At 38.8% G+C, this 17,248-nt stretch overlaps 1 protein-coding gene across 3 annotated transcripts in view; it reads right to left on the bottom strand.

The window, feature by feature from the left end:
- arhgef10la (Rho guanine nucleotide exchange factor (GEF) 10-like a) overlaps positions 1 to 17,248 on the bottom strand; it is a 113,193-nt gene that overhangs the window by 34,820 nt on the left and 61,125 nt on the right. For all 3 annotated transcript variants that reach the window (XM_005729674.1, XM_005729675.1, XM_013910015.1), the window contains one exon: positions 6,250 to 6,371. In XM_005729674.1, the coding sequence (XP_005729731.1) occupies positions 6,250 to 6,371 (122 nt within the window). The remainder of the gene's footprint in view (positions 1 to 6,249; positions 6,372 to 17,248) is intronic.

Below are 17,248 nucleotides of genomic sequence, written 5' to 3'. Positions count from 1 at the left end.
TTTGAGTTAAAATATATATTTATAATTTTAATAAATGACAAATTAAAAAAGTGTGAACATTTTTTGTATCGAAAAACTATCGAACCGTGACACCAAAGTATCGAACCGAACCGTGAATTTTGTGTATCGTTGCACCCCTAATAAATGAATTATTTTAATTCCTTTGTTTGCTTTCTAATGTTCATTCAGAATCTGAGAACTGCACTATGCATTGAAAAAATGAAAAAGAGACTCCTGTTTAGTTACGTGAAATCTAAACACACTTGTCAGATATTTGGACAGATGCTTCAAAGTTAATGTCAAGCCTTTAACAATATAAGCAAAGTGATCTTGATGAGGATCGGGTCTGAGAGAGATCGATGTGCTCTCTCGAAACAGTCTCAAGCACTTGCGCATCCTGCTGTTTGTGTTTTTCTGTTTGCCAGAAGGATATTACTGCAGAGTTAGAAGGGGAGCCGCTACGCCTGGGTGGCTATGTGGATAGAACAAGCTTTTAATCCATGCTGGGGCATCTTTTCTCAACAAATCAGAGAGGTGGCTGAAGCTGCTACCTTGAAAGGTAGCAAATGACCTTCAAGAAAAACAGAGGGACAAGCATTGCGTAACTTGCCAATTTGATGACTTTACCTTTAAAAAATTAGAATAAAAATAGTCTAGAGGGGGAAAAGGAAATAAATCATCAGAAATGTGTTGCTACAGGGGAAGGCCACCTTTTCACACTGTCGTCCTTTTTAATCCATATTTCATAACATTGTGTCTCATCTGTACTGTCCATGCACACACACAGAGCCTTCAAAGTGAACTCTTTCATTCATCTTTTGTGTAAGAGCTTTGAGTCATTATGTCTGTAAATCACTCATTCCCCCGACAATGCCATAAATGTAGCCATGAACAAAGTGTATGCTGCTGCCAGGGGTGCCACTCAACCCGCTCATTTTCTGTACATGCAGTCACTTTCATGTGCCTAGCTGAATGTGCATTGCTGCTCTCTTATCACTCCATCAGCAGGAAAGATGGATGACACAGCAAGTGAGAGGGACATGCACAACATGGCCCAAAAGCACCAGCTAGTCCGGGAAACAAGCATTGACCTCGGTGCGTTTCAACAGATGGTAAAGACCCCAGCACCTATAATTAATAGTTTTCGAGGCTTAGTACCAATCAATTCAAACGCGTTTGTTTGACTACAGCAAACATAAGTAAGAAAATAAATAATAATGGCGATGATCTGTGCGATCTATGTAAACTAGTGGAGTGTATTAGCGGTGAATGTGAGCAGGCTTTGCCGTTTTCTGAGTTGAGACACAGAAGCTAATCCTCTCAGAAATAGAGAAAGAAGGCTAACCCTGATGCAGTCCAAACCCCTTCCAGTTTGTCATTCCGCACTTCAAAGCATACATGATGAAATCCCCCAAGGTATTATAAGAGCTCTGGCATAGCAGCCATCCTCAACCCCATCCTAGCCTAATGCCTCATAAATGGAGTCTAGAAACATGTCCCTTTACTATTTCGCAAGTCTTTGTAGTCTTGGATCGTAAAGAACCTTTTTAGAGCGGCAGAAGAAGAGGTGCTTTCCTACTGGAGAAGATATGAGACATTTGTGATTCACTATTTGTCCCCTAACTGTAAAATACTGCAAATACAGAATGCACATACACCTCTTTGAAAATGGTTAGATCACGAAAGGAAGTAGGCATTGATCATCTTCAGAGCCTTGCTGACTAAGTGGTGGGACAGAAATACTGTGCACAAGAAAACATACAGTATGTGTCCTAGATAGAGACAGGTATGTAATTTAGGTAATTCAGTTCCAAGTGCTCCATGTGATGCCATCGAATGCCAGTTAGTTGTTAAACAGCTTGCTGAGCTGTCAGATTACTGGGTTTCATAAACGCCTCCATTATTGGTCTCCAGGCTTCAAACTAACACAGCCTGTCTGACAAAACCGAAAGATACGGCCGATTAAACTGTAGGAGCTGTACAGTCAAAGAGAGAGATGAAAGGGGAGAAAGAGCAAACAAACATGATTACGGTCCATGCCAAAAAATATCATGTCCTTTTTTTTTCCCCCTTTTACAGCAAATACAGTGCAGTAAATACCATTCCTGATTCAGCTACTACCTCCTTTTAGAGCTGCAACTCTTCTCACAGTTAAAGTAATGAAACATTACCACGTCACCACAGAGTCCAGGATGCCATTTTTAAACTGCTTCATCCAGGCTTTGGGCTGAAACCCAAGTGTTCCAATCGTACAATACAAAATAGTAAATATACTGAAACTGAAAAGATAAGAGTAGCTTACATTTGGCATTTTACTTTGAAAAATGACTTAAGCAGTTAATTGAATTTAAAACGGATTGTTTTGTAAACACACCCTGAGTTTCAAAACTGGTTCGTTTCAGTGCTATGTTTATTTGAATCACCACCGATGCACTCGGGAACAGTTCGGCAAAAATTCAGTCAAATTCTGAGCTAACGTTTAATCTGTTTATCTGTAATAATTAAAAACATCAATCCTGTTAAGACTGACATCATGCACCAACATGCAACTGTTGCAGAAAATAGTATTAATTGTTCCATTTAACAGCCAATTCTCCTGTATAGAAGTCTGGTTCGGCTGTTACCCTTTCTGCTATAGGATTTCCTATTAATCCTTTAACCCAACCACCTCACACCCTCCCTTTGGGCCAACTGCCAAACCTGCTCCGTTTCATCTTTCAAAGTGGCAAAGAGGGCAGTGAAACAGAGCGTGCACTGACTCTTTAAACAACAAGGACCATCAGAATGTGGTTTGTCTATTAACCAAGATAGTGCCTGATCCTGTGTGTTTGTGTGTATGTGAGAGACAGACAGAGAACGAGGGAGAAAGACAGGAAAAGAATGAAAGAGATAAATTGAGAGGAATCAGTCCACCCCTGCTGTTCTCACTCAGCAGACTTGTGATAAGGTTTATCTCCGGCGCCTAACGAGTTCGCCCAGTAGCCCACTCCAGCTCCCACTGAGTGGACCGGGGCACACAGAGCTGCACACAGCCAGCAGTGAATTGAGCTCCCTAAGGTGACCTGTGCGTGTTGTTCATGCTATGCTGCTTTAGAACTTTATTTTTGTAGGAAATGGCTTTGGCCCCTTCGGCCACATCTTTTTTAATCTGGGATTTCTTTTTTGCCTTTTCTTCATCCTTTCTACTCACTGTAACTCAGACTGCCAAGAGAAGCTGCAAAAGCTGGAGAAAGAGCTGTGGAGCTTTGGCACAGAGAGGCGTGTGTTTCCCAGAGGCAGTGTCTGAGGCAAAGATGGAGACACAGAGAGGGAGTGGGGGGCTGCTGCTGAGTTAAGCCCCTAATCACAGTCTGCTCTGCATGAAGGACTTAAAGTCACTCCATTTAATGCTACCTTCTCTTTAGTCAAAAAAGGAAAGAAATATTACTGCCTACCTCTCCAGCTTTCTGATACCTCGGCCCCCATTCCCATTACTAACCCATTCTTGAGATGCATAAAATTCCAAAGCTACAGTATACACTCAAATATAGCGCAACGCGCAAGTCATGCACATTCATAGAGTTAAGGAAGCATGAACATAATACCTGCACACACAGAAGTACAAGCGTAAATGCTTCTACCTTTTACTCATGCATGTTCATTTCACCACATGGACCAATTTTGCGGTAAACAAGGTTTGTAACTGACATAGCTGCTATGATTTTCACTGGTGTGCTCAGGTGCTTCATTTATTTTTGCAAGAAGACGGTGGTATCAGCAGATCCTTAGAGACTGCAGCGTCCCTCTGGCTCAAAATTCATTAATTCACTTGGCTCAGCTTCTACACGGGTGTAACACGCTTTTGCAAAATACTCCAGATAGTCATTAGCACCTTTTGGGAAATCCCACACCCCACCCTGACCCCGCTGTGTCAGTGCTGCACTTTTTCCACTTTTCACCAGCTGCTCTTTCACCTTATCGTCCTCTCTCATCAACATGGCTAGCAGACAATGGTTTGCTGTACAGGTCTTAATCTAATGCTGGAAGATTGATTTATGCTTGGTTGTCCCACAGCCATTAAGATAATTGCATGATCACTTTATAACATCCTCCCCTGGTGTTTGTGGTAATTTGCCTCCCCGCCACATTCCAACTTGCACAGTAGGACCCATAACCACATTATGGATACAGAAAATGTGGTCGGAAATATCATCTTTCAGCCCTTGCAAACTGATTTCATACCATTACCACTGACTTCTAAAACCCCTTAAGTCTATCTCTCACCTGTACTGACCATTTGATCTATCGGCGGCTTCTAGGTCTTAACAGCTTGTATTGATCGAAATTCTTGAGCCAGCAACCAGAAGCAAAAGCTTGCGCGTCACCTTGTAATTCCAATAGTCTATGTATTTTTGAGTGAGATCATCACTGAGATGGTGTATTTTTATCTGTTAGGTCAGTGCAAGTGGGCTTTGATTACATTCAATGGGAAATGGCTGTGTAAAATGGCACTATGATCTCTTTTGACAAAATCTTTATTAAAGGAGCCATTCTGCCACCACTATGGACTAATGGCTGCTTCACAGGAAAAGTTAACGTCAGTGGAAGTCAAATTGGTTTGACAGATTGATCTTAAGAGAGGCACTTTGCTTCCCGAATATAAACACTGCCAGTTCAAAAACATTGAACACATCAAAATATTTGCAGCTAAAGCACAATTGGCAAGTTCAAAAAGAAGCAGAGATTTAAAATTCTGAACTGACAACAACAGTAAGATGATCCTGCTAAAAATTTAATTTGTTCCACTGTTTATACTTCATCAGTCATTATTAGCATTATTGCTGCACTTCCAATTAAATTATACCGAGTCAGTGAGAGTATTAAAAAGCAGAATGCGTTCATCCAGTGGATTGCTAATTCTACAAGATAAAATTACATACACCCATAATCCTCAACAAGGTACAGCTTAATATTACACCAGATGTGCTGCTTTGACCATAAATAAGCAAGCTGAAACCTGTGATGCAATTTAGCCCATTCCAGACATGGGATATGTAACACCATTGGCTTCCTCAATCTGGTAAAGTGATGCTTCATTGAGACATACTCCATCAGGAAGAGCCAGGGCGTGGTGTGAACATTTAATAGGCTTGTTGCACTTCTTGAAACCAATACTGTAAGCACTAACTGCAGAGAATTGTAATAGCACTTTCAAACTTGTGTATTTGTGTATATGTGCATGTGTGTGTCTGTTATGATGACAGCTATTTCCAACAAAAACACGGACCAAGAAATCTCTGGATTTGCATTAGACAATTAGTAGACTCCAGCTTATAAATTTGGACTGTTTAACAGCTCGCCTGTCTAAAGTGGGGGGCATAATGCCATTTCCTGTTAGACCCTGAATGCTCTAGTCTCCATGCCAGAAATGGTTTAACTCATTAATGAATTGCTGCTGTCATACTCTGTGGGTGATTGTTCCAACCTTCCTCATGGATGGATTAAGGTATAGTCATGAGTAATGAGTCATCACATACTCTGCCCTTATCATAGTAAAACCCTAACATTTTTGCTTTTAAATCAACATCTAAATTATAACAGATAATAAAGCAAAGTGGGGGGAAAGAGGAAAATTCAACACACATAAAAGGAGTTTTGTCTTAATGGAGTGGTTTGTTTGCACCTCTGGTAATAAAATCTGTGCCTCTTCCTCTCAGTGATATTTGTGTACCAGTGTTGGTGTTTAAATGTTAAAAAGCTTAATGTTCAGACTTTGTCCTGCGTGCACTAAAACCTTAAGATGTACTGCTGTTTTTTCCCAAAACAGCAGATTTGAGGTTTCCATGAGATTAGTTTGAGCAGTGTGAATGTAAGATAGAGACTGAAGGAGAGAATCTATTTCTCTGGGGTTTTTTATGTTCTTGCTGTTTATAACATTCTCCAAAACAATAATGACTTTGGTGGGCAATTCAAGGCGCTACATAGAGATGCCATCCTAATTTTGTGTCTGCTCATCTGTAAATGAGACACAGCCATGTTAAAACAACATGTAACAGTTACTATCTGACCTAGCAGGGATGCTATTTGGACTGGCTTCACCAGAACAGTGACCAAAATGAACATTTGAACATGGAGCCTATATGTTGAAATACCATTAGACTGTTGGAAAGCAGTGCTGGCAGGGGCTGATCTTTGAAACTTCAGAAACACGTACAAACTAATTGTTTTTAAAAATAGATTTTTGTCCTTTAATCACAGAAGCAAAATTACCTTTCTCTCTGTTGATTTTGTAGCAAAGACAGACATGTGACAGGCGAGCAGTGGATACCAAAAGGGGGCTGTCGTCTTTCCTTCATCCTCTCCACATAACCAGCCTGGTGAATTTTCCTCTCCTGAAATAGAAAAAAAAGAGACTCTTTTCTATTCATTCTTACTTAGGTCACCCCAACTTGATGTTTAGTTTATGTACTTATTTTATTTCTTTTCAACATGCAGCTCATTCCCACAGCTCAGCTAATCTGTAAACTATTTCAAGCTATGTCAAACCACATAAAATCACCATAAAGACATTTCACAATCTCAGGTATATAATATGAATGGTGTGATTAGCATGTGAATAATCAGCCAGAGGCTTATCCCCTGTTGTAGGAGGCGAGGCCAGGTACTGCCAATGCAGGGCTTCAAAAGTGATTAAACCTTTACTTAATCAACAGTGAGAGTCTGCCCCAGCAGGAAAAATGCAACTGCCGGATTTGTGTTATAATATAATGGATTTGCCTGGTGTGTGAGCCTCATAGCACTGAGCCTTACAACAGGTGTACCCCTGACAAGTCACTGGGCAATTCTGCCAAGGTACTCCCATTATATAATTGTGTAATCATCTATTTCAATGTATAGAAACTAAACTGAGCATGAAATTTAACAGCTTTCCTTTCTGGTTTGTTTGCATATTTTATCTAGGTATAAGCTAGTAGAGATCACAGATGCATTATAATGAGCAAAAGGAAAAAGCTAATTGCAGAGTTTGTTTTATAGGAGTATCATTATTCTTTAGGTAGGGGATAAAATTTAAGAGTCAGTCAGTTATGTTGGCCAAGACAACTAGCCTGGCTGTACCCAAGAAAACATACCTTAATCAACAACAAGAATGCTTGCATTACTGCAAAATCATTGGATTACTCAAAAGTTCCAGCACTGGAATCAAGGACAAAGCACTACAATAGCTCTCCTTTTCTTGCAAAAAAAAAAAAAATGCAGGAAACAGTTTGCCCAAGGCAAGACTCTCTGCACTCCATCAGCCTCCAGAACATGTGGTGTCCCTCAGGGATCAGTTCTGGGACCCCTGCTATTTATAATTTATTTCCTTCCTATTGGAAATATTTTTTCCATTTTGAAATACAGTTTCAGTTTTATGCTGATAGGATATAACTTTATATTTCCACGAACCCCAACACCTCTTTTCACCTTCTAACCTCACTGCCCGCCTAGAAGCCATCACCACTTGATTAACAATCAATTAGCTCAAAGCAAAAAGTTATAAAACTGAAGTCATAGATATTAACTCAAAGTACTCACTTTCCAAAGTGTCTCCATAGCTGGTTTAAATTACAGCTCAAAATCCACCTGTTCCCATCAGCATATCAGCTGTCATGCTTTGTGTTTAATATGTTTAGATTCAAATATTATTCCTGGATTTTTAATATCTATTTAATATTGATGTTGTTTTAGGCATCTTACATTGTTGTGATATTCGAGGCTTTAGCAGTATAAATAAAAGCCAAAACACATTTAAACAAAGAAAACAATAAGAATGATCAAGGGCAAAACTGTGTAGACTTAGATAAGTGCATTCTATCTTTTTTTAGAAATTTCTTTCAATGAGTTTCATCCTGTGCTTTGTGCCTTGTATTTTCTCATAATTTTCACATTTCCATACTGAAACTTTTGACCTCTACAGAATTTCTTTCAGCTCTACTGGATTCGTAAAAGCAGAATCATAACTGTCATTTTTTCTAATCAACATACATTCAATAAACCATTAAAAAAATAAAAATTATTTGTTGTATATGAATTGTCAATTTTTTTGTATAAAAATAGTACTTTGTCATTTGGCAGCCATTACAAATTCAAACCTTCTTAGGTGAGTGTCTACAGGCTTAAAACTGAGGCGTTTATGTCTTAGCTTTGGCTACTCAAGGACAGTCAGTGACTTGTCCTTAAGTCATTTCTGCAATATTGTGTCAGAATGTTTTTGTTCACTGAAATTATAGATGAACTATTTCCCCAAACTCAAATGCCTTTTCAAAAGCCTGTAACAGGTTTTCTACAAGGACCTCCGTTTTTGGCTGCATTCAACCTTTGCACAGTCTAACTGTACCTGAGACAAGCAACCCCCCCACCCCCTGTCTTATCCACATGATCGTCAAAGGAGGAGGATCACTTCTCGTCTTTGGGCTTTCAGTGTAGCCAGCAGAGATCAGGAAAAAGGCTTTTAATTTTGTCATTCTGTCCACTGAATTGTTAGGCAATGACCGATAATTTCAAGAATACATTTTAGAAAAATTAAAGCCGTCTGTAAACTGACTGGCCAATTGACCACAGACTATAAGTGGACCTCAAGCAAAAACCAGAACTATCCCAGGGCCAGAAATGTTTTTCTAGTTGTTTATAAATTCAACATCTTCATTACAGATGTATGTTCATAAAGATATTACATTGATGGACTCCAATCAAATTTAAACATTTAAAAAAAAAAAAGCAAACAGGATCCATTTGGACACAATTTGGAACGCTACAGCAAAAATCACGAGTGCTTCTGTAAATGAAAGGTCTCAGTTTTGAATTATTTTATAAGGTTGCTTACTTTTCAAATCCAAATTTTAATTTTGTCACTTTGAATTATTGGATGAAAGCAATTTTAAAAACAAAATTTACAATGGAAAAAGCAAACTAATATTAATATTCTGTTAATCAAAATATCCTCAAGTATAACAGGATATATTCCTGGCTCCTGTAAAGATATAAAGAAAAAAATATTTGTACATTATATTATAAATTCTAAGCAGTTTTGCATACAGATTGTACCTTGTTGACCCCATACACACAACATACTTGATGTAATTTACTTACAATTCAAACATTTTTTAAGCTGTATAATCAAATTATGCTTTATGTTAGATACTTAATGGAGATATTACAAAGAATTCATCCATTTGAGTGCTTCATCTCAACACTTAAACAGTCACACTAAAAGCAGGGTTAATATAAATCCTTTCGTATTTTTTTTAATCATCTTGAATTGTGGAGTATTATTGAATACAGTGATTATTTTGTGTGTGGTTGGCTTGTGTGCTGACTATCCCTCAGCAAGCCCCTGCTACGATTCATGGAGGTGTGAGGTCACTTATTAAAAGACTAATTGAAGACGGAGCAGCAAGTTCAGTGGTTTTCTATTCCACAGAGAAATTATCGACTTTCTTCAACTAATTATTAGATTAGCATAAATAATGTGCCGTTTGGGTACGCTGACTTCTTTTACTAAATTGTCACTCAGTAAAAATTAAAAGACAAATACATAGAGAGAAACACGGGGAATGAAAAGGACTGGGATACAAAGAAAATGACAGAGAGAAAAGTGGTAGGAAAGAACACAAATTAGCCTTAACCTTCAATCTTTGCCATGTAGTAATGAAGATGAATAACGGTGAACAAATGATAAGCACAGACCTAAATTGAATACGGCATCGAATAGGGACACACAGGCCAGTATCCTCACACACACACTCGCACAATCACACGCATGTACAACTACACAGTACACTTTCGCATCTGGGAATTTATTTTGCATCAGTCAAACCTTTAAACACAGGAAAATCTAACAATCAAGTCCTGTTACATCCCATTTCTCCTATAAAGGACTCTCACGTAAGCATTTTAGGCTTCAGTGGTCTCACTTCTCATTCACTTTGATTGAGGTGACGTCATGTGTTGGCCAACTAAATTGTCGGGCTAGTCCGTCATCACAACAACGGCAACCAATCACATCGTGTAAACGCATAACAACAGGGCAAGCTCCGGTGTCTGGCTGTTTTTTTTGACAACTAATATATGAACTACACAGACAGACACACACACGCGGTTATAACCTCTATATTTCATATCCAGATGTTACATCAGCTAATACAGGAGCCTGAACTGCTCCTATTGATGCACACGAAAACTTTTGCTGTATTTATCTCTATTACCACAACAAATGTGATTTTGGCATATCATGTCTTAGATTTTCTCCTTTTTAAAGGACAATAGCCAAATAAATATTTATAAGAAAACTACATTTCACATGCTTACAGCATTTGTTTGTGTCTTCACAGTACACTGCACCTCAAACTAGATTCACATCGTGTTGAATTTACCACAGATAGGCTTTACAAATCAGGAGAGAAAGACAGTCACGTTAGCTTTCGAATCGCAATTACAAGCAGTTGTGTAGGACATGCGATTTATTGTATCTTCCTATGCATACCAATTAGATTCAAATTGTCGGAAATTGTCGACACAGGCAGAAAACTACAGCAAAGCTACTAACAAAAGCAGTCTAAAGAACAACCAAAGAGGTGAGTTATTATGGTATTATGAAATGAGACAGTTATTTTCCATGCAGGTGGTTAGTAACTTAGATGTAGAGGCTTGGAATGTGCATCCACCTGTAAGCAGGCTGTTAAAAACATGTGTTTTAATGTCACATACAGACAATAGTTGTTTGTTTGTTTATTTTTTACCATGGTGTCCTATCAGAATAATACAACATTTGATCCAAAGAAATTGACATATAAAATTATGTGACAGTACAAAATTTGTCAGCTTAGTTGTTAATTCCCTGTTGGAAAACAGTGAAACTGAAGGCATGAACCATATGGATAAACATCTTAGATGCAAACTGGAAAATCTGGTAGTATGCCCAAGTAACAGTTCAATCAGATTCCCTGGAAACATCACAGACCATGTAGATAACTAGATCTTGACTGATTTTTCCTGTTTGCCTCACCCCCATGCAAAAACACGAGACATCAATCATATCATCCTCGTCATTTGGCAGCTTATACAGTAAATGTCTTTCACGCTGGTGTCACATGCAAACTACATCACATTGGTTAAATGGGATTAGAAATATACACGATAATAAATCAAGAAATAATGACAGATACAACCTTTCACAGATTACAAGAACATTATAGTTCTCGTGAATCTAACCTCTTTGATATTTAACATTTAATTTTTGCGCTGTTTGCAAAACCTTTGAATGAACCACTTGGGTTTCCTCTAAACCAGAAAATCCTGTGTTTCTGTGTAGTCTCCTGGGAAAAATCTATAGTGAGTCTGAGAAAATATTCAGAAGTCAAAATGTAGCTTTCAGTTTGCCATTTACAGGCAAATACTCTCGCACCACCAGGCTTACTAAATCATAATCTCACCAGGGGGCTGAGGTACATATTAAATTCAAATGCCCGGATGCTACGGCTCTATTAGTGTGCTCTTAGTTAAATGGCTGCTAATGGCACTTCTGCAGGGCAAGCTACCACCTGTTTGGGCAAGGGCTACACTTATTATCTCAGGGTAAACCATATTGAAGTCAATTACTGAGCTATGCTCCCACTCGCAAAAATGGAGTTACATCTATACGTGACTGCTGTTTCTGGCCCCTAATGACACTGAAGTACTCAGTCTGTTCTCGGTCTACATTTCCTGCAAATCTCCATCGTAAGGATTTATTGGAACACTGTTGACCATTTTATACCAGCGTTAGTGTCTTGTTACAACAAAAACTAATAAAACAACCAATTAAATCATAACACTGAATTTTTTAAAATAAAATTTTACTGTCTTAGAAAGCAAAAAATAAATTGCAGTGATTTCCAGCTGTGATGTTTATTTTAATACAGTGTTGATTAAAAGCAATTATGTAAAAGATGAGATTACACAAATTAAAGGTCATGGTCAGTTCTACTCAATCCCAGCTACTGTACCGTAACTATTCATAACAACATCATTTGTAACGCTTCTGGATTGGAATATTAAGTAGGGAGATTTCGTTTCTCAGTTTCTTTATTCTTATCATGCTTTTGTTTCAAGTCTTTTGCTGATTAAGATTAATTTGCAGATCATGGCACTCTATCAACCCTTGTGACACAAAGGCCAAAGATATAGACTAATTAAATACACCAGTGCAATTGATATTTCCCATGGATCAATGCGAGTGTGGGATCTGTTAATTAAATCCGTGATAATGTTTGCTCATCATAAACATTTCCCATGTTTGAGCACAGTGAGATAGGGAGATAATCTCTGCTGTCTGACAGATTAATTTTAGGGCTAACAGAAAATCCTTCCGATGAACGCCTTTTTTAAATGGGAGGTTTTCCTTGAATGTTTAGTTTAAAAGACAAAGGTGTTCAAAAGAAATCTTTCCACCTTATTTAGCTTACTGGCACAAAAATAAAAGACAACACTTCCACATAAGGTTGACTAATGTTATCTGAAGAGATGCAGCAATATCAGTCACCATAGCAACCAAGTAATCTAAATCCCTTGGCTAATGGAAGTAAACCCCTGACGGTCTCCCGTAAGACCAGGTGGATTTTGTATTCTCTACCCTTACTTGTCTCCTGTGTGGTATACATCGGCATGGCATAGGTTATCACACAGTGGATTAAGAAGGCGTGTCAGAGTGTGTGCGAGAACCCCCAAGCCGCACTCAACTCATCTATTGATCCACGTACGAGGGAAAAAGTGAGAGACCGCCACACTTAGCAGTGTAACCGCAGGCAACAGCCCCCTGTCTGCCCTCTGTTCCCTGCAGTGGGACTGATTGCTTGTCTCAATCATCCTTTCACCCCCCCCTCCACAACCGCCACTTTCTCACCTCCACACACAAACACACAGTCCCACACAACTTCACCATCTCTCTCTCTCTCTCTCTTTACCCTCATTCATTTTTCCACTTCTGTCTCCAATGTCTCAGCGACAGTCTCTCATGATTTGACGGCCTCTTGTTCTTCTTGTGAGGGCCATCAAAGTCTGCAGCCTTAACCCTGCCTGAAAGAGCTGGGACTGCATGGAAGGAAGCAATTAATTCTGCAGTGAGAAAACCCATTAATTAAGCAATGCTTCTGGCTATTTCACGAAGACCCTTCAGAAACAGTAGGGCCACTCGGAGAGGCATAAAAGATGCAGTGGCACACCAGGTTATTAATGGACCCCAGGGCTCCTGGCAAGGAACCACCATAGGATAATTCTCACTTTTTATTTCTAGGCCTCATAACTACACCACACGCACTCAAAAGTGACAAAACTGTTTTCTGGAAACATGTCTTGTCAGAATTTGCTGCCATAATCATATGTAAAGCTCCACTACCAGAACAGTTTAAAAATCTTGCTGAAGCACATCATGCTGTAGTTGATTTTTTTTTTTAAACTACCAAGAAACCAAAGGTTTATGGATGATCCAGGTGCAATGAGTTGAGAGACCAAAATGTATCAACAAACCATGGTTAATGGGCAATACACTAATAAGACTTAAATACAGTGTACAGAAATGTCATTAAAAGTCAGTGATAGTCACATGTGGCACGCACAGGGAAGGCCAGCAAGTACGTCAGAGTGATGGAGCCGTATTTTCTCTAAATGGGGGTAACAGGATAAACTCTAGTGTGAAGATGGGTCTGGGAAAATGAGTTTTGTGATATCTAATCGCTCACTAAATCATGCATGCGAACATTATCTACTTGTGTTGTCCACTATTCAGGGACATTTCGAAGCAAGGCACCCATTTCAGACTAAACAAGACCATGGTTCGGTGCGTTTGAAATGCTGATTCAACTCTAGGTCTCTCCTGAGCACAGGCCAGGCCTGCCTACGATTGCAATGATGAGGAAGCCTCGATGACAGCACGCCATCCGTGAAATTAAATCAACAACTCCCATATTGTAATTACATTTGGTTAAATGGGAAGGCAAAGTGTGGTTGTAATACAATTAACACGTAATTGTCATCCTGACCAGGTTGGTGCTGATCTATTTCCCCAAGGGATTCAATGAAATCCATCTCCCTGCCCTCCTCTGTACCATTTGTTTTGAAATGAATGATTTGCTGAGTACCAATGGGTCATAGGGCAGCTTCATTACCAAACGGGTGTAATGTAAGTGATCTAAATGCTTCTGTGATCAACTGGAAAAAAGATATATTTTGCGGAATTATGACACCGATTCTAAACTTAAGGAAGATGTTTTACAACAGCTGTACAAGTGTAACAGCTGGTCATACAAATATTGTCAAGAATAAACCTCAAGCATAGCTTCATGAAATTGATGCAAGACCATTTTAGACAGTTGGTCAGAATTGCTTACATTTTTAGAATCTATTTAGTTGCACAACATATGTTCCAGATTAATAAAATAAAATTAGCACTAAACTGTGTATTAATATTCAACAATCATTCATGGTTTGCATGTGGTATCGCTTACTTTACAGCATTTGGGGTCGTCTGCACCACTGTAATCCTGTAGAAGCTATCACAAATAACCAGAAAGATGAACTACAGGCAGCTCGTTTAATTCATACTTTTAGACCAGCTTAGGTAAACAAGGTTTTTTTTTTAATTATTTTGTTTTGTTTTCATAAACTCTATACTCTTATTAGCTATTAAAAATTTCCATTAGTTTCAGTTTGTGATTGCAAATGAAGTAGAGTGACATTGTGTGCACTGTCAGCTGTGAATATCTTACATCTCTCCCCATCTCTCTCTCTCTTTGGCTCGCTCTCTTCAAGGGTAAGAGAAATGTAAGATGGCCCTAGACTAATACTTTGAAAAAAAAAATAATAATAATAATAATAAAACGAAAACAAGCAACTTTTCTCAAGTCTGTGCTACTCACGACTTTTTCCAATTGCTCGCACTTTTATGTGCATCATTTTTGTGCATGCCACTAGTAAGTTAAGACTGCAGTGATCCTAAAACTGCCCTGATACAGCTGTATGATGCATAATACGAGAGTTACTTCTATCATTTCTGGGCGAAAAAGTCAAAAGAGCATGAAATAACACCACGGAGCTCTGCAGATCGAAACAACCAAGGCTTATGTATATATTAAAGTCCAAAAAAATAATGTTGCAACTTAAGTTCTTTGTAAATATCTGATGTTATCCTGAGACAAAATCTGAGACTTAACCCTAGTTGTTTTTTGATAATCCAATCAAAAAAGCAAACATCATCAAAGTAAGCACAGGTTTAAACACATATGCTGTCAATCACTGACAGGGAATCAAGTTGAAGCATGGTCTTCATTCTTCCTCCAGCCTACACTGCCCAAATCCGTGTCTTGAACTTGATATGTAGTAATCACATAATTACTTGATATCTTGACTGCAGCGGGAGGTTGTCTATAATCTATCTTTTCCCCTCTTTGAACTCATCTTCTTACTCGCTCTTATTTCATTCCTTGTCCCTACGCTGCTATTTTATTACTTTTCCATGCACCTTCAAGCTTGTTCTCCTCACACTTGACTGCTTGTCATGTTGGTGATGGTAAAATCTAGATGTATGTTACTGCAGTTCTCATGGTAACATGGCCTTGATAGCAGTGTTGGCTAAAGGCCTAAAATCTTACAATCTTAGATATGTCAAAGATGTGACACTTTTCTAAGTCAAAGAAAAATTGTAATGTCAGTGACAAGCACTTGACACTGCAAGGTAGAAGGGTAACGTGGCAAACACAAATAGGTGCTGACATTGCCGTTATAGTGAATAAACATTACAGTAAAATAATATTAATAATACAATACAATATTTACATTTTGATAGCATTTTATCCATTGTCTTCAGGCTGTTCAGGTTCTTTCTAAAGGTGTCAAATCCAATAAACCAAGAAAATTCAATGTTTGTCTTCCTCCCATGTGAATGCCAAATATATTTTGTTTACTGGATTAATTTAAGCACAGTGGGTTAAAATTGCATACTTTTAATATTCTTCTGGTCATTGTATTCTCCTTAGTATTCTCTTGAATTCATATTTGATATGGATGGTCTATATAAATGAGTAATAACTGCAGCATGGGGGTTCCTTGTGAGTATGACAACTATGGCTAATTTGCATGATTTGGCTTTGAATAATGCCCATGTCCACACAGAAGCCATAGGGGAGGAGAGCTGCGTGTTATAACTATGGTGCTGTCCTCATCAGTACGCCTGCTGTGTTGCTGATAAAGGTGTGAGCAACAAGGAAAGACTGGGGATGCTGTGCTTCACTGCCACCACAGAATCCTCTGCTCTCAGCCTGATGTCTTTGATGTCACTCTGACACAAACCATATACAGCAGGATCTACTGGAGGGTCTACAGGTGCACTTCATGCTTCTTGCACCTCTATACCCCTGCTGTGAGAGGTAGGCCGGCAGCGCATGGGAAGAATCCAGTGTTGTTTTTTTATTGTAATGTGCAAGATTGGAGAATCTCTAGATACAGCAGAAGTATAGTTATTGGGAAAAATCCTGTAAAGCACAAAACATTTCAAATTTCCTCTTGACCGTTGCACAACCAAGATTTATCCGACCCCCTGTTCATTTCAAAGCCCAGTAGGGGTATTAAATCATTCCCAAATACATGGCCACTTATCTAAACAAGACATTTCATTGAGTTTTCTTTAATCTAGCTACAAAACCTTCTAAAACTATTTTTTTCTGTGCTAACACTCAATGCAATAGCCTCTTGGATGAAAGAAACCACATCAGTAAAACTGCACAAGAGCTTTGTTGGAAGACCAAACGCATGCACAGTGCAATTGAATTTGCACAAGAGCTGTGTAAGGGGACACATTGCATGCACAACAAACCCAGAATAAACTGTATGTGACATAAAAAGTGCTCAAGGCAATACAGTGAAAGGGAAAGGATTGGAAAAAGGAAACAGAGGTGGTGATTAAGTCGAAAATGCGCCTTCATGGATAAATAAACAGATTACTGTCCTCGAGAGTCTTGTTTCTGCGTTTGCCACTGGATGACAGAATGCACCGATGAACCAAAGACAGGAAGATCTCCTGTACTACAGCATGGTCAGATTGCATAATAGGCAAAAGTCTGGGCAGAGCAAGACAAGGGTTAGAGGAAAGAGGTTAGGGAGATAAAGAAGAACTGTGCTGCTCCCTGCTGGGCAGGGTCTGGCCAATTTTATTTCTTTCTATGTTGAATGTGCACGTTGTGAAGTCTTGATACCCAGTCGT

The sequence above is a fragment of the Pundamilia nyererei genome, unplaced genomic scaffold, assembly GCF_000239375.1.
Source record: "Pundamilia nyererei isolate P.nyererei 1_Seehausen unplaced genomic scaffold, PunNye1.0 scaffold00034, whole genome shotgun sequence".
Classification (NCBI taxonomy): domain Eukaryota; kingdom Metazoa; phylum Chordata; class Actinopteri; order Cichliformes; family Cichlidae; genus Pundamilia; species Pundamilia nyererei.
Note: the sequence above shows the minus strand (reverse complement) of the source record. Positions and strands in the feature narration are given on the sequence as shown.